Source organism: Panicum virgatum, chromosome 9K (assembly GCF_016808335.1).
Source record: "Panicum virgatum strain AP13 chromosome 9K, P.virgatum_v5, whole genome shotgun sequence".
Taxonomy (NCBI): domain Eukaryota; kingdom Viridiplantae; phylum Streptophyta; class Magnoliopsida; order Poales; family Poaceae; genus Panicum; species Panicum virgatum.
The window spans coordinates 4,471,973-4,497,907 of NC_053144.1; the positions used below are offsets into that span (position 1 = coordinate 4,471,973).

At 49.1% G+C, this 25,935-nt stretch overlaps 1 protein-coding gene and 1 long non-coding RNA gene across 4 annotated transcripts; one reads left to right on the forward strand and one right to left on the reverse strand.

The window, feature by feature from the left end:
• The first annotated feature begins 1,362 nt into the window (after positions 1-1,362).
• On the forward strand, positions 1,363-11,645 carry LOC120649505 (indole-3-acetaldehyde oxidase-like). The gene is made up of 10 exons (XM_039926316.1): positions 1,363-2,038; positions 6,356-8,014; positions 8,172-8,434; positions 8,549-8,758; positions 8,842-9,060; positions 9,216-10,181; positions 10,417-10,512; positions 10,631-10,729; positions 10,813-11,002; positions 11,138-11,645. Exons 1-10 carry the CDS (start codon positions 1,906-1,908, stop codon positions 11,368-11,370), a joined length of 4,068 nt encoding a protein of 1,355 aa, XP_039782250.1. The 5' UTR covers positions 1,363-1,905; the 3' UTR covers positions 11,371-11,645.
• Positions 7,898-12,451, reverse strand: LOC120649506. 3 transcript variants are annotated; one of them, XR_005665272.1, is made up of 5 exons: positions 12,091-12,451; positions 11,904-11,990; positions 11,135-11,397; positions 8,521-11,059; positions 7,898-8,411 (listed from the first exon to the last, which is right to left on the reverse strand). It is a non-coding gene; the product is annotated as an uncharacterized LOC120649506 (long non-coding RNA). The 3 variants fall into 3 exon arrangements; XR_005665271.1 differs by having other exon boundaries at positions 11,135-11,749; XR_005665270.1 differs by having other exon boundaries at positions 11,135-11,990.
• Positions 12,452-25,935: the final 13,484 nt, after the last annotated feature.

The following is a 25,935-nucleotide window of genomic DNA, read 5'->3' on the forward strand; positions in this document are numbered from 1 at the left end:
GCGTTAAGTTCATCCGTCGGGACGCAGTGGGATGGGAGGTTGTGGAGCTCGACACCTAGTTAGGGGACTTCTCGTTGTACACTTGTGGTAGATGTAGGCCTTTTACATCTGTTCGAACTCTAGATTCGGCGATGTAAAGTTTGTAGATTATGCAGGTATTTAAACTTAGTTTGAAAAACTTATGGCAGAATCTTGTGTATATTGTTGTATTTGAAATTTGTGTATATTATTGTATTTTCAAATATGCATCGTGCTTGTACCATCTGCGCTCACCTTCGCGTGAGACTATCAGTGCTGTTTCGCTCGGGCGTGGGCTGAGAAAGGACTGTCAAATTAAACCATTAAGCTAATGCGCCCGATGTGTTCAAATAGCGGCCATTACGCTTAATTTAGAGTTTTAATTTGGCGGCTCTGTCACATCATCGTTTCCCATGGCGATGCCCGTCAGCCGGCGGTCACATCACGATAGGATGTCCTTCCTTTGCCTCCCCTAGCTGTTCTTCAGAGCCAATCCGACAACCATGCCTGGCATGGTGCCAAGTGCCAGACGACATAGGTAGGATTGGTGCTGCTTCACTAACTACCTGATGAAGGAAGGACCAGGTGGGGGTGTCTATTCGTCGCCTTCTGCGACTAGAGGCGATTCAATCGCAGGTAGTCTTCTTCTTCCTTCGCCGTCTGTTCCGCTCCCTGCTCCCCCGCCTACCCCCACCTCCCGGGCTCTGACGCTGCCCCCAGCGCCTCTCCACCGCCGCCAGGCTAATCAAGTTCGCTGCTGCGCCACCCAGCCGCCGCCGAGCGGCTTTCTCCTCGCCCCCGCCGCCGGCCACCGCCCACCGGTTGTCCGGCCGCACCCTCTGTCGACCGAACCGCCTCCGCCGCCGAGCCCTCCTCTAGGTCCAGTGGCCATGGAGCCCCCCACCCCCAGCAATCCAGAATCATAAGTTCCGCCACCTTCCGCCACCACCCCGGCCACAGGCGACCTCGTCGGCGGCCGTCCCGCCCACCTCCCACCCCGCGCCGGCCACCCCTTGCCCCTCCCCCTTCCACTAGCTCGCCGGCGGGCGCTCCTCCCTCTCGTGACTGGAGGTAGAAGATGAACATGAGCTTCTGCGACAACTCCGCACGTAGTAGTGCGGGCGATAAATAGACACGGCGGGACCAGGTCCCCGTTAAAAGATGGTGGTCTTAGCTTTCGTCTCTGTGCTTGCGTCGCTAGCAGCTAGGCGTCGTTTTGTTTCTGTTGGGTCTTCCGCCCCGTTGGTGTACGTGGGTGTCCTTCGCTTCATCTGTGAAGCTCTTTTGTTCTTTGTTTGATGTTCCTCCGCCCATCTCCAGTCCTCTTTTCCGGCGCTGACCCGGGCTGCCTGAACGGCTGAACCTCTGTGAATTTCGTTGCTTTGGGTCATGAAATTAGGGCGCTGCCTCATTGGAAAATGAAAGGCGAAATGGTGCCAAGTGCCATGGTGGTTGTGCGCGACTGGCTGCAGCAACCCCTGCGCCATCCCGGTGGTGAGTGAGATCTGTGCCTCGTCCGGGCATGCTGACCTCATCACAAGTCTCTGGCTGCTGACCAGATGCCAAGACTCTGGGAGCGCAAGCAACGAGGTGGCATTGGACGCGGGCGTGCGCGTGCGTCATCCGACCCGGGCACGCATCGTCGCGCGCGCGCAGCAGGCCGGCCGCCGGCGTCAGCGCGTGCATCACCACCCGTCCAAAGTCCAAACCCTCTATAAAGAAGCTAGCGCCGGCCGCTGCCACCGGGAGCAGCGAGAGCAGAGCGTGCGCGTCGCCTGTGCTCGCGCACCTTGTAGGTAGCCTGCAGTGCCAGTGCAGCTGGTGCAAGGGCAGGAGGCGGTGGTCACCGGCCGAGGAGGCTGCGGCGGAGGAGATCGAGGAGAGCAGATGGGGGAGGCGGTGGTGGTGGCGGTGAACGGCGAGCGGTACGAGGCCGCCGGCGTGGACCCGTCGGCGACGCTGCTCGAGTTCCTGCGCACCCGGACGCCCGTCAGGGGCCCCAAGCTCGGCTGCGGCGAAGGTACGTACACCGAGCGGCCCGATCGACGCCCTGTGCATTCGCATCGGTTTTAGCCACGGATTTCTTGTTCCCCTCCCCGTTTTGAAGCATGTCACGATCCCACGGACATGCCAAGAGCCTCAAAACCGAAGCCGTAGAAAACGAAGGAGTCTTTTTTTATTTACAAAAATTTTAGAATCGTTGCATTTTTCGTGTTGAGAGAGTTTAGCACACAGATACGAGATCGTGTGCCTGGCCATGGATCGATTCCTTTTTTTTCCTAAGGCAAAAAGGTCTGGCCGGTTTGATCAACGAGCAAAGCACCTGTTCAAAGCCTTCTAGTGCAAATCGTTCAAAAAAAAAAAGCCTTCTAGTGCAGAGTACAAGTCGGCCTGTTTCCTCCAGCGTGCCGTTTCCTGTGATCCTTTGGCCATGTTAACTTTAGAACTTGGCCTAAAAGGGTAAAGTCCGTTTTTCAACCTGAACTATCACGATCGTTCGATTTAGACCCCTGAACTACGAAACTGGACATCCTACACCTCCAACTAACGAAACCGTGTAAAAAACACCCTCGTGCCAAAACCACCTGGTTTTGTGCCACGTCGTCCGTCCAACCTGGCACCACTTGCCCAGTCACCAAGCTGGGCCCCTACTCCCCGACTTTCTTTCTCTCTCTCCCACTCACTGGTTCACATCCGTGGGAGGAGCTCGCCGGCGGCGGTGGTGGGCACGGCGCTCGTGGACCTGCCGGAGGACGCGTGCTGTGCATCCTCGTGCTCCTCGCGCCATCCGCCGCCACCGCCTGGGCCTGGTCATGTCGTTGCCTCGCCGCCGCCGCGTCATCCCAAAAGCTCCTGCAACCTGTAGTACTCTGGGTCGATGTACCTGACCATGCCAGCCATGGCGGACGACGACGCAGTTGTACTTGGGCGGCAGCACGGCCTTGTTCATCGGCGGCGGCATGGCCTTCTCGACGACGGGCTGGGGGCGCGTGGCGGCGGCGCCGGGGAGCGCGGTTGCAGCGGCCTCCTCTTCGGGCGCGGTAAGGCAGGACGGCCATCCCTTGAGCACCCGCGGGCCCCAAGTGTCGCGGATGGCGGTGAGCTACTGATGGGGGCGAGAGCCACCGACGACACCGCGAGCGCGAGGCTGGGAAGCTCCTCCCGGAATCAAATCCGCGACCTCGGCGCATCCCGCGCACTCCACTCCTGCCCAATGCGGCTGCCACCGGGGCCTCTTCCTCCTCCCGCTCCTTGCTCCACCAGCACCGCCGCAATCCGCCGCCTCCGCGAGCTCACAGGAAAACCGAGTGCCCCGCCACCGCCGACACCGCGGTACTCGCCCGAATCCCATCGCTGGCCTCCGCGAACCTCAGGAACCGCGCTTCTTCACCACTAGAAGCTCCTGCTCCTCCTATGGAGCGCTCCCTCGACCGGGGCATCCAAAGTCGGCCGCCGAGACAGGCCGTGGCGTGGATCTCGGTTGCAGCACTGGCGCCGCGGAGTGAGGGAGCGGCCAGCGGGGAAGGGTAGGGCCGAGAGCAGGCACGCCGGGGAGGGGTAGGCCGAGGTGGAGCGTGAGGGCCGGCGGGAACGCCGGGGAGGACGCGGCGGCGGCAGGCGGCGCGAGGAACGGGTGAGTGGGAGAGACAGCACGAGCGGGCGGGGGAGATGGGCTTACAAGTGGGCCCCACTTGCTGACTGAGCAACTGTGCCAGGTCGGACGACGGACGTGGCACAAATCCGGAGTGGTTTCGGGTTGAGGGTGTTTTTTTGCACGGGTTCGGTTGGAGGTGTAGGATGTCCGGTTTCGTAGTTCAAAGGCCAAAATCGGACTATCGTGATAGTTCAAGGTTGAAAAACGAACTTTACCCTAAAAATTAAAATTAGAAAATTCTGTACTTGAAACTGGAACCTTTTCTAAGAGTTCAGTGTAGCGAAGGTTCTATGCCCACCAGGTTCATAATCCAGGCCTTCATATGATCGCAGAAACTGCATAATTCTTTTGAAACTAGCAAGATTGCCCGCGCAAATAGCGTGGGTAGCTAGATTGTTTTTCATGCTAACATTTGTGTTTTTTACTTAAAATAAATATATTTAAATGATTTTTTCATTATTATTATTTGATTGAAGTGGTCCAGATCAAGGCACTTTTTTATCATCATACTATGTGGTGTGGAACATAAATTAATTTTCATTATAGAGAGGAGGTTAGTTGTAGACAAATATGGTTTTATGAATTTATTGAAAGCGTTATTACTATTTTTCCTTTTGTTGTATTTTTTAGCATAAATTTGAAGTTTTCATTCATACGACCTCTCCTTATGCTAACCACATGATTTTTCTAATATATTTATGGCATTAATTTGTACCTCTTGATTTTTTCCTTTTGTTTACATACACATCATGGTTGCTTCTATTTTTATTTCAAACATCTCTTTGAAATATAGTATTATCTGATTATTTCAATTCCGAAGCCACATAAAAACATGGCTAATCTATCTAATTTATTATTTGCTAGGAATCAATGTGAATATTTTATTTTACTTAATTTAAAAGTTGAATTCTAAAATTAATGAAAAAATATATAGGAAATATGTTCTTCTCTTAATACTATGGTCGTGTTAATTTTCATCTGGTCCAGTAGATAATTATCGCTGTAGTTCATGGTGACCATCTGTGTGCAGAGATTGGTCAAGCGGATCAATTGTATTGCTTTGATGCAATTTTGCTTCTATCGATCTAGCTTTCATATTGCTTTGATCCCTACTCTTCATGCGTCACAATCGCGTCACTCCCTAGCTCTGCTCATGCTATCTTTTTCCCCCTCCTTTTAGCCTGGTGGACGTATAGGTCCTCATGAAAATCATGTATAGGCTAATGTGACACTCGATCTGCGAGGGGCAAGCCCCCCTCCCCCCGAGCATTGATGTAAAAAAAGAGCTCTCACGCAGACCGAGAAAACTATCGAATCTCTGTCCCATCCTTACATAAGGGTGCCATAACCCATACCGTAACCCATACGTGTGAGAGAGGGCCAGGTCCTATTTTCATATGCTTTGGCATGGAGGCAGGTGAGGGGATATTTTTTTAACTTCAACCCGAAATTCACTCCCACTGGAAAGTCGAACTAGGACATGAAGTGTGGTCCCGAGACCACCTAATCAATCTAGCTAGGAACCCATTCGCTAGGCTACCGTGACACGTTAAGTAAGAATACCGGAAAAAGTTGTATGTGATATTGGTTAAGGAATCGTGTTTATTGTGCTATTGGTTCCTAATTCAATAATCCGTATAGAAATCAACTTTTTTCACCTTTTTATTTTTCAATTTTGAATTTATGTATTTATTGATCCTATTAGACATGGGATCAACTTAGACCATTAGATCTTTATAAAATCTACAGTTAACATCGATGACGAACTGATACATCTCTAGCGTATCGATGATGAACTGGATACCTATCGCATTGTGTCCGACTCGCGTTGACTTCACATTGATAACGCCGCACAGGATACATAGCAACTCATGCTCAGCAGCAGTAGTCTCGGCACCTGCGTAGATATGAGGACAGGATTGTGGCATCGCAGCTTGTCACAACTTTGGGAGGTGACTTTTGATGCTATCCACCAGAGTTGGTCATGAGGGCTAGATTTGCGCAAAATTTTCCGGGCATGGATGGATTGGGTCCTCCCTCGCACACCCATGTTGATTAGTATGTCACCAAGCATCCATCAGTGCACTCATGCTTTAATTTTTGCTTCTGCTGAATCTCCTTGTGGGTGTCGACTCCATTGCCGCACTTTATTTTGCAGTTCCGGCCGGGGCTCCGAGCTTTTTGATTTTTGTGCAACGTGTGTCGATTCATGGGCCTACTGACATCACAAGTGTTTTAGTTTGCGCCACGCATGAGTCAGCAGGGGCCTCTATTTTGTTAGTATTTTTATTGACGGTAAACGTTAAGAAATAGAAACGCACATGTTGACATGGAAAGTAATTAGATCCTAGAGTTGTATCTCTTATTACATTCAGATTTCTCTCTATCACTAATTTCCATATATTATATATACCTCCGAATCTATATTCATTAGTAGTATTTGACATAGACTTTTTAGGCTAGTCTATACCGTTAGATCTTCATAAAATCGAACAGTGCAAATTTTTCTCTTTTTAGATTAATATGAGAATTTCTAGATTTTCTCGGTAAATGTGGTGGCTTCTTTTAACACTATTATATTAAGATAATAGATAGATTTTTAAATTCTCTCAACGATCGTGGTATATTTTCTTAATACTATTATATTAAGATAATAGAAGATAACTTGGCCCAATACGGCAGGTGGCTGCGGAGCATGCGTGGTCCTCGTCTCCAAGTACGACCCAGCCACCGACGAGGTGACCGAGTTCTCGGCGAGCTCCTGCCTCACGTTGCTCCGCAGCGTGGACCGTTGCTCGGTGACCACCAGCGAGGGCATCGGCAACACCAGCGACGGCTACCACCCCGTGCAGCAGCGCCTCGCCGGCTTCCATGGCTCCCAGTGCGGCTTCTGCACGCCGGGCATGTGCATGTCCATCTTCTCCGCTCTGGTCAAGGCCGACAGGGAGGCCAGCCGCCCTGCTCCACCCGCGGGCTTCTCCAAGCTCACCGCCGCAGAGGCTGAGAAGGCCGTGTCCGGCAACCTGTGCCGATGCACCGGCTACAGGCCCATACTCGACGCCTGCAAGAGCTTCGCGGCCGACGTCGACCTCGAGGACCTGGGTCTCAACTGCTTCTGGAAGAAGAGCGACGAACCTGCGGATGTCAGCAAATTGCCAGGCTACAACAATGGCGCGGTCTGCACCTTCCCGGAGTTCCTCAAATCCGAGATCAAGTGCTCGATGAAGAACACGAGTAGTCCTCCAGTGGCAGTCCCCAGTGATGGCTGGTATCACCCTAAGAGCATTGAAGAGCTTCAGAGGGTGTTCAACTCCAATTGGTTTGATGAAAATTCTGTGAAGATCGTGGCTTCAAACACTGGGTCTGGAGTCTACAAGGATCAGGACCTCTATGACAAGTACATCGACATTAAGGGAATCCCAGAGCTTTCGGTCATCAATAGGGACAGCAAGGGAATTGAGCTTGGATCAGTTGTGTCCATCTCTAAAGCCATTGAGGTGTTGTCAGATGGAAATCTGGTCTTCAGAAAGATTGCTGATCACCTGAACAAAGTGGCTTCGCCGTTTGTTAGGAACACTGCAACCATTGGTGGAAACATAATCATGGCACAGAGGTTGCAATTCGAATCGGACATTGCAACCATACTACTAGCTGCAGGTACTGAAGTTACTATCCAGGTGGATTCCAAAAGGCTGTGCCTCACTTTGGAGGAGTTTTTGCAGCAGCCTCCATGCAATTCTAGGACCCTGTTGCTCAGCATATTTATCCCAGATTGGGGTTCAGACGGCATCACCTTTGAGACTTTCCGAACAGCCCCTCGCCCATTTGGCAATGCTGTCTCCTATGTCAATTCTGGTTTCTTGGCAAGGACTTCAGTGGACGCAGCCTCAGGTGAGCATCTCATTAAGGATATATGCTTGGCATTCGGGGCTTATGGAGTTGACCATGCCATCAGAGCTAGGAGGGTAGAGGATTTCTTGAAGGGAAAATTCATGAGCTCGTCTGTTATACTAGAAGCAGTTCAGTTGCTTAAAGAGACTGTTACACCATCAAAAGACGTAACACATCCTGAGTACAGAATCAGCTTGGCTGTCAGCTTCTTGTTCACTTTTTTATCTTCCTTCACCAGCAGCTTCAACGAACCAGTAAAGGTTAATGTTACCAATGGGTCATATACTAATGGAACTACAAATGGTAGCACTGGGTGCTCACAGGAGGAGCATCTTAAGATTGACAGTAGTGATTCGCCAATACGCTCAAGGCAAGAAATGGTTTTCAGTAATGAATACAAGCCAGTTGGCAAGCCGATCAAGAAAACAGGGGCAGAACTCCAAGCTTCTGGTACATATTATCTTTCAAATGTAGAAACTGATTTACCATAAATTTGATTTCCATAGCTTGAACTTCAGTTTGCAACCTCTTTCTTCAGCATATTTCTCCACATGTTATGGTTACTGTAACTCATGTGCACTTAACCATGTTCATTTTACTTACACAGGAGAGGCTGTGTACGTTGATGATATCCCTGCTCCTAAGGATTGCCTCTATGGAGCATTTATCTACAGCACATTTCCCCGCGCTTATGTGAAGGGCATCAACTTCAAGCTGTCTTTGGCCTCACAGAAGGTCATCGCAGTCATCACCGCGAAGGATATTCCAAGCGGCGGAGAAAACATAGGATCCAGCTTTCCAAGGCTGGCAGATGAAGCACTTTTTGCAGACCAACTTGCTGAATTTGCTGGACAAAATATTGGAGTCGTGGTAAGTTTTTTAACTATTCTTTACAATACACAAAACAGTAATATATTTATGTATGCCCAGAAACTTAAAAGATCTGGCAAGCTTACCTTGTCATGTTGCTTTTCAATCACTCAGATTGCTGAAACACAGAGTTATGCTTATATGGCTGCAAAACAAGCTGTTGTCGAGTATAGCACAGAAAATCTGCAGCCACCAATTCTGACAATAGAAGATGCCATCCAACACAACAGCTACTTCCAAACTCCACCATTTTTAACTCCAAAGCCAGTTGGTGATTACAACCAAGGGATGTCTGAAGCTGATCACAAAATTTTATCAGCAGAGGTACATACTTTGTTATGTCAAGAGCTAAAACTCTTAGTTTCCAGTGAGGCCACACGCACACCAACTGTTTTTCGTTTCCACAGGTAAAACTTGAATCCCAGTACTACTTCTACATGGAGACACAAGTGGCACTAGCTATTCCAGATGAAGACAACTGCATAACCATCTATTCCTCAACGCAATTGATTGAGATCACACAAAATGTGGTTGCAAGGTGCCTTGGCATTCCATTTCACAATGTGCGTGTGATTACCAGAAGAGTCGGAGGAGGCTTTGGTGGAAAAGGAATGAAAGCAATTCATGTAAGTCCTGACTAACTAGTAACTAGAGCTTTGCTTTGCTAAACATCTTAGATCTTCAAATACAAATGTACAGTCAGCTGAAGTTCATGGTCAAAACATAAGGCTATTTGAAATGCAAATGTGTTAGAGATGACCAAAAGATTCCTATTTGTCAGGTTGCCTGTGCCTGTGCCGTTGCCGCATTCAAGCTGCGGCGTCCTGTTAAGATGTACCTTGATCGCAAGACAGACATGATAATAGCAGGTGGGCGGCATCCTATGAAGGCGAAGTACTCAGTTGGATTCAAGTCAGATGGCAAAATCACAGCCATACACCTCGATCTTGGTCTCAATGCTGGAATAGCAATGGATTTGAGTGCATTGTTGCCGTCTACTATCATAGGTGGCTTCAAAAAGTACAACTGGGGTGCTCTTGCTTTTGACATCAAGGTCTGCAAGACAAATGTCTCATCCAAATCAACAATGCGGGCTCCTGGAGATGTGCAGGGCTCTTTCATTGCAGAAGCCATCATTGAGCATGTTGCCTCGACGCTCTCGGTCGACACAAATACCATCAGAAGGAGGAACCTTCATGACTTCGAAAGCCTTGCAGTGTTCTATGGAGAAAGTGCAGGTGAAGCTCCTACCTACAGCCTGGTCTCCATGTTCGATAAGCTAGCATCATCTCCAGACTATCAGCGCAGAGCTACAATAGTAGATCACTTCAATAGCAGCAACAAATGGAAGAAATGCGGCATTTCTTGTGTGCCAATCACGTATGAGGTAAATCTCCATCCATCTCCAGGCAAGGTGTCCATCATGAATGATGGTTCCATCGCTGTCGAGGTTGGAGGAATTGAGATAGGTCAAGGCTTGTGGACGAAAGTGAAGCAGATGACGGCATTTGGGTTGGGAAAGCTGTGTCCTGATGGCGGTGAATGCCTCCTTGACAAGGTGCGAGTTATCCAGGCCGACTCACTGAGCATGATCCAGGGAGGGTTCACCGGTGGGAGCACCACTTCTGAAAATAGCTGTGAAGCTGTTCGACAGTCGTGCACTGAACTTGTTGAAAGGCTGAATCCTATAAAGGAGAGTCTGGAGGCTAAGACTGGCACAGTGGAATGGAGTGCATTGATTGCTCAGGTGAGAATAAACCTTATGAAAACATGAGAATAAACCTTATGAAAACAAATTTTGTCGGTAACATGCAAGTTAACCTGATTGGAAGAGATGCCAGGAGTTACAGTTATTTGAATCTTCTGCCTCCCTCCTTTCTATCATCGATATACTGCAATTGGTAGCAGTAGCAATTATTAAGTGTGAGGAAGTCACTATCTAACTGTTTCAATTGTTCTTGGCATTTTTTCGTCACTTGCAGGCAAGTATGGCGAGTGTGAACTTATCAGCACATGCATACTGGACCCCTGATCCAACATTCAAAAGTTACTTGAACTACGGAGCTGGCATCAGTGAGGTATCCCTGCTCCCAGTTGCAATAAAGCACTGCAAATGCAATCAAGAAACCAAAGCCATTGGAGGCTGCAGCTTCATTCCTGCTCAATGCTGACACGTTATTGGAAATTTCATCACAGGTTGAGATTGATGTCCTGACAGGAGCAACGACAATCCTACGGAGCGACCTCATGTATGACTGCGGGCAGAGCCTGAACCCTGCAGTAGACCTTGGCCAGGTTAGTGCCAAATAATAACTGCTCGTGCAGAAACATCGCCAATGGAAATGTGCTGCTCTGAACACTGTTCTTGATTCACCCAGGTCGAAGGCGCATTCATCCAAGGAGTGGGCTTCTTCACAAATGAGGAGTACAAGACGAACTCCGATGGCATGGTCATCCACGACAGCACATGGACGTACAAGATCCCCACAGTTGACACCATCCCGAAGCAGTTCAATGTCGAGCTGATCAACAGCGCCCGTGACAGGAAGCGTGTCCTCTCTTCAAAAGGTGAACCTGCTCTCACGAATTTTCATCCCCATGAACATTCTTGCAGACCTTGTCAGCCTATTGAGAACCGACAATACTACAACTTGAGCTCACCATCAATGGCCGACTGACAAACTGTGGACTGGATCTTACCAGCGTCGGGCGAGCCGCCGCTTCTTCTCGCATCCTCGGTGCACTGCGCGATGAGGGAGGCCATCAGGGCTGCCAGGAAAGAGTTCTCGGTCTGCACCGGCCCCGCAAACTCCACCGTCACGTTCCAGATGGATGTGCCAGCGACAATGCCCGTCATCAAGGAGCTCTGTGGCCTCGACATTGTCGAACGCTACCTCGAGAGCATTAACGCCGGCCCAAACACCACGAAAGCATAGATCCAGCAGACTGCAAGCTCCGTAACCCTGTGGGGGTGGTTGATAATTAGTGTAAAATAAAAAAATAATGGCATGCTTGGCGTGGTACGTATGTGTTGCTCCTTGCTCTGGAGCCTCTAGTGTACAGGTACAGCTATGGCGATTGGCGAGCAGCGACAGTGAGCTGTGGTTTTGTGAATAATTGAACACTATAGAGGGAGAATTAAACCGAACAATTGCCAGGCAGGATAAATGTGTGGAGGAACTCATGTTATTTTGACAGGATTTCTGAATAATTTCGCAGTAACTGGCCAGGTAGATGGGGGATCAGTTGAATCAGTTCGGCCTAGCCGGTCTCCTTCCTTGCATTTGGCCTCACTAAAGCAACAGGAACACTTACCTAAGGAAAGGAAATTAACTTTGTTGAGCCTGCCTCAAACAAATTGCTTTAAAGGATCAGAAATACATTAGTGATGCCTGATGTGGAGAAGCAATAACACAGCAGCGATCATGTCTTTGCACTCATGTATGAGAAAGAACAGAGAATACTGTACTTGAGAAAGCCAATAGGGCAGCGAGATAGGCAGGGAACACTCAGTGTTCCTTGTAGGCAAAGCGTCGAGCACCTCGAGCGCCGCCTCCTGCCGGCACACCAGTCATTAGTCAAGCGCATGTACAGACCGGCGAGAGAGATGAATACATGATGGCAGTCATGGATTGGGTCAGGGGAGGGAGGGGCACCTTGCAAGTGTAATGCGCGAGAATTGCCAGGGGACGCCGGGACGGTGGCCGGAGCCGATGCAGCCGAGCGAGCAGTGTCCTCTGGCGAGGAAGCTTGGCGTTGTGCGCAGGCAGCGAGCGGCGGCGCATGGGATAACCCGGAAGAAGATTGATTAACAATGGCGATTGAACTGGCGGCGCGGCCGCTGCGGCAGGAGGTGGCGGATCATCTCTGCTTGGATTCGCGGGAGCCAACCTGCCTGCTCTTGTCGCAAGGGCTCTGAAGCGGTGTAGGCTTTGCCGCTGCCGTTGGACCCGTGGATTGGCGCCGCCGCCAAGCAGCCAGATTCGCGCGCGTTGGACCCTGTTTAGTTCTCAAATTTTCTTCTACAGTACCCGTCACATCAAATAGTTAGACACATCATGAAGTATTAAATATAATTAAAAAATAAGTAAATATACAGTATAACTGATTAGCACGAGATGAATCTTTTAAAACTAATTAGTTCATATTAGACATTGTTTATTAAGTAACAATGAAATGTACTACAATACCAAAATTCAAACATTTTCACGAACTAAACACAGTCCTGTTTATTGTGCATGCTTTTCTGAATTGGTTTATTATATTTTGAGTGATTTCTGAACAGGTTTTGTGAGGAATGTTGAGTACTCTATCCTGCTTGTGATGAGTGAATTGTCAACCATGCGGTGTGATCGTGCGCTTGGTATTTGGATTGCAGGTACACGGGGAGCTGCCGTGGAGGTGCTGTGGCCGATGGACCGTGCGGTGGATGGCGGTGAAGGGCAGCCGGGACAGGAGCTCGGACCGGGAGGCAGCTGTGGCGTCCACTCCTGGATCGTGGGCACAAGCGGCGACGGAAGGCGGGTTTCTTGGTTTGCGCCACAAAACCAAGGAGGCAGACGGCTGTTGAAGACGTCAAGTCCTGGAGGCACGGGCGTCGGTCTCGGGACTGACGGAGGCGACGGGCGTCGACGGCGTCTAGGGCCTTGCTGCGGGCGAGGAGGTGACGGGCGTCGTGCGGCGTCTAGGGTCGTCAGAAGGCCGAGGCGGAAACAGCGTCTAGGGCCACGACGTGGAGGCAGGAATCTTCCCGTGCGTGAAGTTTTGGCGGTTTTCTCAAAACCGGCCACCTACCCGGGTTTCGCGGACCCTCCAAAACCGCGGACCGGTACTTCGTCGATGTGGCGGCATCGCAGCAAAGACTTCGAGTCGAAGAAAGAAACTCCGCCGTCGATCGAGTCTGTACAGCAGGCTGCTGCAGACCCGACCGGTCTGACCGGTCTGGCCGCAACAACTGGGTATAAAAAACCCCACCAGCCCGTGGCTGGTTGAGTCTCTTGAGTCTTTTTGTTTTCTCTTCGTTTTTCCTTCTCCTTGCCTCTGCTCCAGGTTAGGGCCAAGGACTCCAATGCAAAAGAGGGTTAGGGTTTAGCTAATCTCTCAATTTTAGTGGGTAGGATGATGGGCGGTTGGCTCTAGCTTTGTATAGGTGAATTCCTCTGAAACTTATGAATGAAATCTTGTTGAGTTCATCTATGTGTGCTGAGTACTCGTCCTCCCCTTCCTCTCTTGCATTTTTGGCTTGATTTCCTCTCTTTTGGATGATTCGTGTTTAGAGAAATCGAGCCCTTGGATTCGTGTTTTGCCGGACTCTTTGTGACGATTTCTATGCATCTAGCTTAGTGCCAAACCCCCTGGAATCGCGAGTTCACACGAATTGAAGGTTTTGTGTTCTTGAGAAAACCTCAATCCACTTTGATTTTTTCCCGAATTCTCGAGAGCTAGTATAAGATGATGACGTGATCGCGTAAAGACAATCATGATATTCGTAGACAATTAGCAACAAAGGCACGGCGGATCTACTAAAAGCCATGCTACGAACATCAGGATAACTAGCATTACTCGCCATAAAAAACGCTTCAGTACGAGTAATACCAAGGTAAAAGCAAGAACAACGCTGCCCTGATCGCAAGAAGCGATCAGGGCAGCATGACGCTTACTTGGATGAAACCTTAGAATTAGGGGTGACGATGCACCGAGAGTTGTTGTTTGCGAGACGTGATGACGTTCTTTTTCATGAATAACATAGGGCACATATTTATAGTCCGGAGACTTGGGAAACAATCTAATTCTATCTTGTCCTGATCGGACTCTATCTCTAATCTTGAACTAAATCTAAAGATACATGGCCCATGTGGCCCAAATGCTCACGCAGGAGCCGATTTACAAGCCTTCTTAATCTTCTGCTTTAAGCCCATCTTGCTTTCGGCCTATAAATTAAGCCTGTTAATGGCAATGATAATTCACCTGGTTTTGGCAATGATAATTCCAAAACCACTCCGTCGCTTCATCTTCCCGTTAATGCTCATTAAAACACACTGCAACTACCAAGGAAGACGTAATGTCTCTGCAACTGGCTCCTCGTAGAACGTGAAACTGCCGATCCGTCTTCCATCTTTTCACTATTTAATCTCACCCCGAATCGGCTCTTCTTCACGGCACACTCCTTCTTCCTCCCAAAGCCAAGTAGCGCAGAAAACCCCAGTCCTCCAGCACCAGTAGCCATGGCGATCTCTTCCTCCTCCGACTCCAACTCCTTCGGAGACTCTTCCTCCTCCTCTTCTCCTTCTTCTTCCCCCTCCCTACTTCTTCCATTGACTCCATCCCGGAGAGTCGGGAGCCAACGCCGGAGTGGGACTCAATTGCAAGGACGAGCCCAAGACCGAGGGAGAAGACCTCCGGCTCCTGTTCCAGGAGGAGTCGGAGAGCAACGACGAGGAAGACCCCTCTTCGGATGGAGTCGACTCCTCCTCGGAAAAGGAGATCGACTCCTCCTCCGACGATGATGAGCCGATGGGCGGAAAGCCCTTTTGGTTCCTCGGGTCCTCCGAGGAGGACAGCGAGGAAGAGAACAGCGGCGGCGGCGACGGCTGGAGCGACTTCGGGTCCGAAGGCGGTAGCAGCGACGACGACAACGACAGCGACGACGGTGGAGATGTGCCGGCCCGGAGCCCCAAACGCCGTAGGTACTAGGTACCTACAAGCAGTAGAAGTAGTACTGTAGGAGTATGGTTGTAAAGCCGAAGGATTAATTCCTTTGTAACAATCGGCTTTTTCTTGTAAGAAACCTTTCCTTTTAATGAAATCAATTTCCTTCAATTTTGCGTGTACTTGTTTACCTTCCAAAAAGCCGATGGCAACGCATCAGGCTTCTATAAATATCCAAGAGCTGACGAAATTCAAACTAGAAGCAACCCGCACAAGAGTAGAGTAACACTTCCACCTTGAACCGAACTCGAAACAAGCTCTTAAATCCGAACGTAATTCGAATTCCCAGCTCTACAAATCCGAGTAAGAACTCTCCAAGCTCCCGGAATTCGAATCAGAGCCCACAGCAACCAAACCCCAAGTCAACGGATCTGAACCATGGCAGACTCTACAGCTCAGACGACAAATCCTACTGTTGATGATGCGGCAATCTGCGGCCTGAAGGTAATATTCGGCCTAATCCTGTAGTTTTCCTCAGCTTATTAAGCCTCTGAAACATTAAACTCTGAAACATGACACCATATGCATACTTCTGAATTTCTGAACTTTAGGTGTCAGACATCCTTCTGCCGCATCCTTCCAATCCAAAATCTTTCTGTCTTGGCCCACGAACTTTCGAAAATCCTATAGATTTGATCTCTTGTGAAGCAAATAGGATCCCTTTCGTAAGTCAAAACATCGATTTGAACCTTTGGGCCGACTGCTTAAGAGCCTGGCCTAACCCTCCTGAGAGCTGGATTACATGGTACAGCAGAGTAGCAAAAGCTTTCATGCCCTTGTGGCAAGAATTAAACATAGCTAATGCACTTAGCTTATCACTGTCCCCACTTGACAAAGATGAAAACCTTCTAAAAACCATCGGCTATTTCTGGTCCGATGCTCTGAACTGTTTTCTCTTCGGTCATGGACCCATGACCATTACTCTGCTAGATGTCACCATGATCACTGGTTTAGACATTGGATCTCCTAATCCTGCTACCCACAAAATGGCAGAAGTCCCCTTTAAACTTTCTTCCAAGGCAAACTGCACAAACTGGAGCACTTACATGAACCAGCACATGAAAACAAAAGGTCCAGTGACTGAAAAGGAACACACAGCCTTCTTAAATCTTTGGCTAGAGCACTTCATCTTCTGTGGTCCTTCTTTAGCTCCCACTAAGAATTACCTTCCCTTGGCCTACAATCTGGCACATGGCAACCGCACTGGCCTAGGTAAACTTTTCCTTGGAGAAACCTACAGATATCTCCATTTGATGACATCTAACTTATTTAACCAAAAGAAACCGAGAACTGGAGGCCCTTGGTGGTTCATTCAGTTGTGGGCACAACTGTACTTTCAGCACCAGATTCCGAACTTCCAAGGCCCAACCAAGAACTCTTTTCCTGATGAGAGTGGTAAACCAATTAGATGTACTAGTTACGGCCAAGCTTTATTTAGTCTTCCTGGCAGTAAACTGAATTCAGCAGATGCAGCAAACTGGTTCAGAGTCTTCTACAAAGGACTGGACAATCCACTCTATTTTCCATTCACTGAATTTGAATCCTTTGAATAAACCCAACTGCCTTCAGATTAGATAACTTTGCCGATGACGACAGCACTCGGCATCTATATTCTTTAATGATCCGACCTGGCTTCCTTCCTGTTGGCATCAGCACCTCCAATAGAATTATCAAGCCAGATTACGAGACTTACCAACCAATCATAGCAGCTCGGCAATTCGGCCTAGGACAGGTCCCTCCCCACTTCCATATTCACCACTTGGTGAAGAGTAGAGCCGATTTGCTTGATGGTCTCACCAGCTCAAGATGCTACAACATGTTCGATGACCTCCACATTCCAATACCAGCCGATCTGTCCTTTGATCCTTCATCAATCGATTTTAGCACATGGTGGGAAATGTGGAAAACCCATGTTTTCAGAAAAGCTTTAGGTCCTCGACTGCAGCAAATTGATCCTGAATATGTAATCCCCGAGGAAGGGGTACTGAATTTATACATTCATCCTTTCTAAGTCCTCCATTCCTTTACTTAACTAATCTTGCTCATCCTGTTAGCAGCAACAGGATGGTCCAGAACCCATGACCAGCAACGGGGGGCCATTCCACTTTCTTCCAACTGCCCCTGACGTACTCTTCTGCAAAGGGTCACCATCAATGAAGAAAGTGATAATGACTATCCAGCCAGACTTACTTCAGTCGGCTTCCAAACGAAGACAAACTTTTACAAGCGTTGCCCCCCGAGTCTTAACCAAGAAAAGGAAGATGATCACGAGGCGTGTCATCAAGAAACCAGCACCAGCTTCCCCGAGTCCATCAGAGTCCGACACCAACCAGGTAACTCATCTTTCCAAAACTTCTTCTTTATTGCGTATATATATACTCTGGTTGACTGTAATTTTATTTCCAGGACGCAACTGAAGACATCCTCGAAACTAGTAGCCCAGCACAACACGAAGTCATCGTTCATGAAGTTGATACTGGAGCAACTGAAACTTCAAATACTCTGACGGATGTGCATGACAAACAAGCTAACACAGTCGAAGACCATGTTGTCACCTTCAATCCAACCGGATCGGCTACACCTGAACCGATCATCACTTCTTGTTCAGAACAGGTAATTTTTATGAGAACCAATTCTGAATCAGCCGATAGCTTCATAAACGCATCTTGCTCTAACTTCAGATATGTCCACAGGGCTTTGATATTTCAGATTTGCTTTCCTTTGACCCGGCATCAATGGGTCTGACTGCCCCTGGAGCAAAAACACCATCTCTGCAGCAATCGGCTAACTTGGCAAATCAGCTTCAACTCATCAAGGATCTACTATCTGCTCCAATCACTGCTCTGGTTGACGATTCCAGCAAGATAAAAGAAATTCTTGAGCAGATAGAATCTCGGCTTCCAGAATCACTTCGAGTCAAACTTTGGCCAGCTGGCCATCTTCCTTTCTTTCGGGCAGAGGTGAAGGCAGCTCAACAAAGAATAGAAGTACGTCGTTCTCAAGTCTCTCTGAAAACTGACATAGCTCAAAAGTGCAAAGCCCTCAACCAAAAGAAAGCAACTCTGGATGCTAAAGCTGATATCTCCGAGAACACAAGACGACTCAACCTCTTGGAAAAGGAACTGATGGAACTTGAAGAAAAGGTCCGCACTACCCAAAGACTAATCCAAGAGGAGAAAGCTTCGATCGCAAACTCTAGGCAGGAAGCCCAAGAAATGACTGAACAAATACAGGCAGAGTTTGTAGAAATAAGCACCTTGAGTCGACAGATAATATCAGGCGATGACAAGGAGGATGAAGAAATCATTGCAAGAGCTGATGCTGTACGTGCAGACGCCATCCATGCCATAGAAAAATTCCTGAACTAGTAGAACTGTTCAGAAAACATTTGATGTTGCCTGTTAAACCTGAAACTTGTACTCATTTAAAACAACTCAAGTTGATGGTCACACATCGGCTGTCTGGCTTCTCATATGTATTTTACTAGCCAACTCAACGTGTTGGCCTCTCATTCATTTTTTTTTGCCGGCCAACTCAACGTGTTGGCCTATATCTTTTTTTTACTGGCCAACTCAATGTGTTGGCCTTTCTCTTTCTTTTTTTTACTGGCCAACTCAACGTGTTGGCCTTTCTCGGTACAGCCAGATGGATCTCATCGGCTCTTGTTACTCGCTTTCCCACATGCTCGGGAAGTACTTCTTGAGGTGTTGACCATTGACAGCAACAGGAAACTTGACGCCGTCCAATTCCTCGAGCATGTATGCATTCCCAGGCAAAACCTGATCAATCTTGTACGGCCCGTGCCAAGTTGGAGACCACTTGCCATACTTTTTATCTTTAGTTCCTAATGGCAATACTGCTTCCCAAACCAAGTCTCCAACCCGAAAATTCTTTGGCTTGACCTTCTTGTTGTACGCACGAGCAACTTCAGCCTTGTTTTCCTTAATCTTCTCCAATGACCAAAGTCTTAGCTCTGTCAGGTCCTCCACATTGTCATTCATCAAGGTTGCATATTGTTCAGTTATCAGATCGTTCTGGAACTCGACACGCCTTGATCCAGCAGTGATTTCCCATGGCAACACATCGTCTTGGCCGTAGACTAAATGGTACGGCGATGTCTTGGTGGACCCGTGACATGAAATACGATATGCCCACAAAGCTTCTGACAACACCTCATGCCAGCGCCTAGGATATTCATCGATCTTTTTATTTATGAGCTTGATGAGGCTCTGGTTAGATGCTTCAGCCTGTCCATTAGCTTGGGCATAATATGGAGATGATCTGATCAGCTTAATTCCCATGTCATCGGCAAATTTCCTGAACTCCTCCGATATAAAGACCGATCCTCCATCGGTCGTAATGGTCTGAGGGATCCCAAACCTATGAATGATGTGCTCTTTGACAAAGCTGATCACATCTTTTGACGCTACTGACCTCATGGGTACTGCCTCCACCCACTTTGTGAAATAATCTGCAGCAGCGAAGACCCACTGGTGACCCTTGCTAGATGACGGGTTGGTCTGACCAATCATGTCCATGGCCCAACCTCTGAACAGTCACAGTTTGATGATAGGATTCATTATTGATGCTGGCACTATCTGAATTTTGCCAAACCTCTGACATGCCTAACATCCTTTGTAATATTTGAACCAATCCTCAAGCATAGTGGGCCAGTAATAACCCGATCGCCTAATCAGCCACTTCATCTTATGAGCCGATTGATGAGTACCGCAGGCTCCTTCATGAACCTCATGCAAGAGCCGATTTGATTCTGAAGGTCCCAGACATTTAAGCAGTAGTCCTTCCAAGGTCCTGTAAAACATATCATCCCCTATCAGAACATACTTCATAGCCTTGAGTCTCATCCTCCTAGGTGCCCCCCGAGCTGAATCCTTTAAGCAATTGAAGATATCGGCTCTCCAGTCTCCGAGTTCTAGAAACTGAACCTCTACATCGACCCCATCGGCCGTTCCCTTGTATCCAGAAGCCATCTGTGCCAAATCATTGGCTTCATTGTTCAGAGTCATGCGTATCCAGTGGAAATTGATGTACCTGAATTGTGACATCAACTCACGGCACTGCATCCATATCGGAAAAAGAGCCTAGTTCTCACACCTATATTCTTCCGTGAGCTGAGAAATCACCAGCTTCGAATCTCCAAATATTTCCACCGCTTCTGCACCAGCTTCGAGGAGCAATTCCATCCCTTTGCGAACGGCTTCATATTCCACTAAATTATTGGTGCATGTGGCAGTCATCCTGATGGAAAAGGAGTAAGTCGCCCCTTGAGGCGACACCAATAGAATTCCCACACCGCAGCCATCATCACAAGCCGATCCGTCAAAAAACATAGCCCAAGCACGAATAAATAGTGCAGCAATATCAGCGCTGACCCTGTCTGCAACAAGATCCGCCAGTGCCTGTCCTTTGACTTCTTTTGCAGGCTGATATCGAATATCAAACTCTGACAATGCGAACATCCATTTTCCAAGCCGGCCTTTCAGAACAGGAGCTGACATCATGTGCTTTATGACATCCGATTTGCATATGACAATTGTTTCCGCCAAGAGCAAAATATGACGAAGCTTTGTACATGTAAAGAATAAGCAAAGGCAAAGCTTCTCGATCTCAGGATACCTGGTCTCGGCGTCTAACATGCGCCTGCTGAGGTAGAAAACCACCCTCTCCTGGCCGTCGTGCTTCTGGACTAACACCGAAGTAATGGAAGTGTCACCTACGGATAGGTACACATAGAACGGCCTATCTTGCTGAGGAGGAACCAACACCGGAGGCTTTGACAAATATTCTTTGATTTCATCGAAAGCTTGTTGCTGTTCTGCCCCCCAGCGAAACTCATCATCGGATTTGATCTTCACTAAACCCATGAATGGTTCGATGCGCCCAGACAGATTAGAAATAAATCGTCTGACAAAGTTAATTTTACCAATGAGCTTCTGCAATTCTTTCTTCGTAGTAGGTGGCTTCATCATCTTCACAGCTTCTTGACTCTTCAGGCCGATCTCGATCCCCCGTTCATGCACCAAGAATCCCATAAATTGACCGGCCGACACTCCAAAAGCACACTTCTTTGGGTTCATTTTGAGCCCAAACCTTCGAGTCCGCTCCAAGACTTGACGCAGATCTTCTAGATGCCCCCCAGCTGATTTGGATTTGACCACGACATCATCGATATAAATTTCTACCAGTTTGCCGATGAGATCATGAAAAATGTAATTTATGGAACGTTGGTACGTTGCACCGGCATTTTTCAGTCCAAAGGTCATAACCAAATATTCGAACAAGCCGACTGCGACTGGTACTCTGAACGCGGTCTTGTTCACGTCTTCTGGGGGAATGAAGATCTGGTTATAGCCGGCATTACCGTCCATAAAACTCATCATTTTGTGGCCAGCAGCTGCGTTGATCAATGTCTCTGCAACAGGCATCGGGTATTCGTCCTTTGGGGTCGCTCTGTTGAGATCTCTAAAATCGACACAGACACGCCATCGGCCATCCTTCTTTTGTACCGGTACCATGCTAGAGATCCATTCTGCATACCGGCACGGTCTGATGAACCCAGCATCCAACATCTTCTCCACCTCTTTCTTGACTTCTTCTAGGACTTCGGCCTTCATCTGACGTGCTCGTTGCTGAAACGGCCGAAACCCTTTCTTGAGCGGGAGCCGATGCTCGACGATGCTTCTGTCTAGACCGGGCATCTCAGTGTAGTCCCATGCGAAACAATCCCGATACTCTTTTAGCAGTGCAATCATCTCCTCACGCAAGACCGGATCCAACTTTTTGCAGATAAATGTCGGCCGTGGCTTATCCCCAGGACCGATGTCAACCTCTTCCAAATCATCAGCTGACATAAACCCGTATCCTAGCTTGCCATCGTCTGAAAAACCAACTGCAAATGCAGGCGAGTCTTGGTTATCCACAAGATCAGCGGCAAACACAGGGAGATGACAAGAAAAATTATTTGGCCAACCGCATGGGCTGGCCGTTTCCATACTTCCATTATCGTTCGAAACCAAATAGTCAAAGAGTGGCCAACTGCTGGAGCAGGCCATCGTATGTACATGATGTAATAATTCTGACCCCAAATATGATTTTTCTATTTTTTGGGGCCGGTCGCTGTGACCGGCCTCTCTATTACTATTACACCCCATAGCATGCCCGGACGTGTTTACTCTGTGAGGCCGGTGGATAAGACCAGCCTCAGTCCGTTTTTTGTTGCCTCGATCCGATCACAGTCTTCCAGTGAAATTCCTGAGATCGGCTCTTGTCCTTCTGCGTCCCAGGCATTCATATCTGCAAGCGAGACCTCGCTGGAATCGTCTGCAGGGACCACTTCTACTTCATCGCCATCCCATTGGACCAGATACTGATGCATTGTGGAAGGGATACAACAGTTGGTGTGAATCCAATCCCTCCCAAGCAACACCGTGTTGACGATGAAGAATGAAGTTGGGATCGTCTTGCAGCCCACCGTCAACTCCACATTAAGAACTCCCATTGCCTCTGATGGTTGCCCGTTGAAGTCGTTGAGCGTCACATTGGTCTTGATTAGGTCTGCAGAAGAACGGCCCAACAGCGCAGCACTGAATATGACATCAGGTTGACTGCGGCACCGGTGTCAACCAACATCCTGTTAACGGGTTTACCATTGATGAAGCCCTTGAGATATAGCCCCTTCAAGTGTTTGTAGCTTTTCTCCTTTGGTTTCTCGAAGATGGTCGGCTGGGGGCCAAGATCCAACTATGCAATAGGCAAATCCTCCGGTTGGGGTGCCCGGAACTCTGATGGGAGCACGAACACCATGTTCACATCAGCCGATGGCTTCTCATCGGCTTTTGTCTGCTTGGGGCGCCACTCTTTTCTTGGAGGGCGTCTTTCCACCCTTCGCGGGTGCCTGACCTGTTCCGCGAGATCCGGGCGTGCCTTCCTCAGCACATCAAGGTACTTTGCCTCTGCCTCTTCTAGATTGCGCAAGCGCTGCACTCTGCGCTTCTGCGAGCGATTAAGCCCGTCAAGAGACCACCGTGGGCGATGGTACCTATCTTCTTCTTTTGGCTCGAAATCGCCCCTGGCCGGCCGCTTAATATGTTCGTCGTGATGCTTTTTGGGCCCCAAGCGCCGGAACACCGATGTCTCGCCGGACTGGCGTGTCCAAGGCCTGCACTCCAGACAATCATCTATAGTGGGCAATTGGCTCATGCCGGAATTCTAGCAGTACCTGAAGAACGGGCAATGCTAGTGGTCGCGTATAGCCTGGCGCCTTCCCAGCGTCCTCCCTGTGCGTCACTCATACTCCTCTTCTTCCGATTGATATCAGCGACGCAGCTTGTGCTGATATTCATATTTTTCCAGAAGCCGATCAGAAGCTGGAAGCTGATTACGGATGTGACGCACATGTTGTCGCCCTGGCTCATTTTGATTCTGGGGCCATTTGCCAGAAATGGCCTCTCTCCTTTGCTCGTCACGACGGCGTACAGGCCCCGCCATGTTGATCTGGAATGAAAAATTCTGGCCCGTACGAGTGAAGTCTGACAATTCTACCACGTTGGCTTGTGGGAAGTGCTTCATGTCGACCTTCATCGTGTGTTGGGCCAGGATTAATTGGCCTTGCTCGATAGCCGATTGAATCTGACGACGCAGCTCCTTGCATTCACCCGTGGCATGAGTGAACGAGTGATGCCATTTACAGTATAGCCTCCCCTGTAACTCTTGTGCGGTTGGCAGCTTGTGATTCTCTGGGAGCTTCAGCTGTTTTTTTTCTTTGAGCAGCAGATCAAATATCTGCTCTGCTTTGGCCACATCGAAGTCGAAGCCCTTCACAAGCCCCTGCTATTTGACCCATTTGCACGGGACAGGGTTTGCCCCCCCGAGTCCACTCTGCCACGGCCACTTCTTGTTCCTCGCCAGAGTCATCAGATTCATCCGCCTGGGCCATGTTCACATGGCGCTTGAACTTGTCCTGGTACAGCTCAGGATGGTAAAGCTCATATGCCGTAAGCTTCTGCACCATGTGTGCCAGAGAGGTGAATTCCAACTGAAAAGCCAGATCTTTGATCGGCTTATCGAGTCCCAGGACTGCCGGATCGACTACCTCCTTCTCTGTGATGCGTGATGAGTAGCATCGATTCTTGACCTCTCTGAAGCGCTGTATGTATTCCGACACAGTCTCTCCTCGCTTCTGCCTGACTTGTGCGAGGTCGGCAATCCCTGCTTCAGCAGCCTCTGAGTGATACTGGGTATGGAACTGATCTTCCAACTGCCTCCAAGTTCGAATCGAATCTGGTGCCAATGACGCGTACCCTCCGAAAGCTGGGCCTGTAAGAGATTGGCCGAAGAACCGGACCCTCAGCGGATCCGATACTGAGATCATCCCAAGCTGCGTTAAGTATCGACTCACATGCTCAATGGAGCTGGCTCCTTCTGACCCGTTGAACTTGGTGAACTCAGGGAGCCAATACTTGGGTGGCAATGGGATCAAATCGTAGTCACTTGGATACAGCTTGGAATAGCCGATCGCTTTTCTCTTGTGCAGGATGCCGAACTGGTCTCTCAGTATTGCACTGACCTGCTCCACACTCAGAACTCCTGGGGCCGAAGGCTCAGCACTCGGCCCAGTAGCGTACTTTGCCAGCAACGCTTGTTTCTCCGCGTCTGCTACAGAAGCTCCTGGGTTTACCAACTACACCGGGCGTGTTGGACTGACGCTGTCAGGAATGTATGCGCACGTGTAGCCGTGCGGGATCTCCTTGGGTGGCTCGGTGAGGAATTGGCCTTCTCCAGGATCGCCGCCGATCTTGTGGACGACATAGATCGGCGAACTCTGCTGTCCTGCCGCCGCGAGCGAGTAGGACACTGGCATCCTAGATTGCAGTGCAGCTTCCCCCTGTGACTCCCCAGGATTGGTCCTGACGGGGAGTACTGGTTCTTGATCACCTCCTGGACAACGCGATGTGCCACGCGGTCGAGCTCATTGACCAGGCTTTCTGAGTGCCAATGGAGCGTGTGAGCCACCATATAGTTCATCTCCTGGCGTAGGGCCCTGGTGCGCTCCTTTGACGGCACAGACAGATCAACATTGTCGAGAGCACCCTCTGGTGAGAACCCCTTCCACCTGATGCCATGGTTGCGGGTCCTCTCAAAAGAGCCGATGAGATCGGCTTTGAAATGAGCTTTGACTTCATCATATTTTTGCTTATGTTCCAGAGTCAGCTCTTCATATGTGACAGGTTTGGTGATCGGCAGAACCAATGCTTGGTCCTGGGCTCCTGTCATCTCTGCGGCGGGCGTCGTTGTTGATGAAGGTCCCATCGGGCGTGGCAGAATGTGTTGTCGGTCGAAACCCACCGGCGAGCAGTGACAGGCAACATGAAGAGCCGGGAGGTCACCAGAGCACTGGCAGGCACTGCTCCCTCGTCGATGGCCCGCAATTCCGTCATGCGCCCGGAGATTCCGGAGAAAATCGGGAGTGCCACCTGACCTATACCCGATCAGGAGGGTGCGAACGTGCTCCAAACAGTTTTCTGCGTACAAAGACACGTGTAAACATAAGTCTGAGCCTTGGTCGGCTCCTCGGGACGACTCTTGCATCGGCTTTAAAGAGCCGATCGAGTTCCGGAGTCAGATTGGATCTGTTTGCATCCGGATATTGGTGAATAAAACAAATAATTGTAAAGCTACTTCAATTAAATCTAACTAATCTAATCCGCGATGGTAAAAGCTTCACTGTTAGATCGGAACATCCTACACGTGATTGGGCCTAATGAACGTAACAG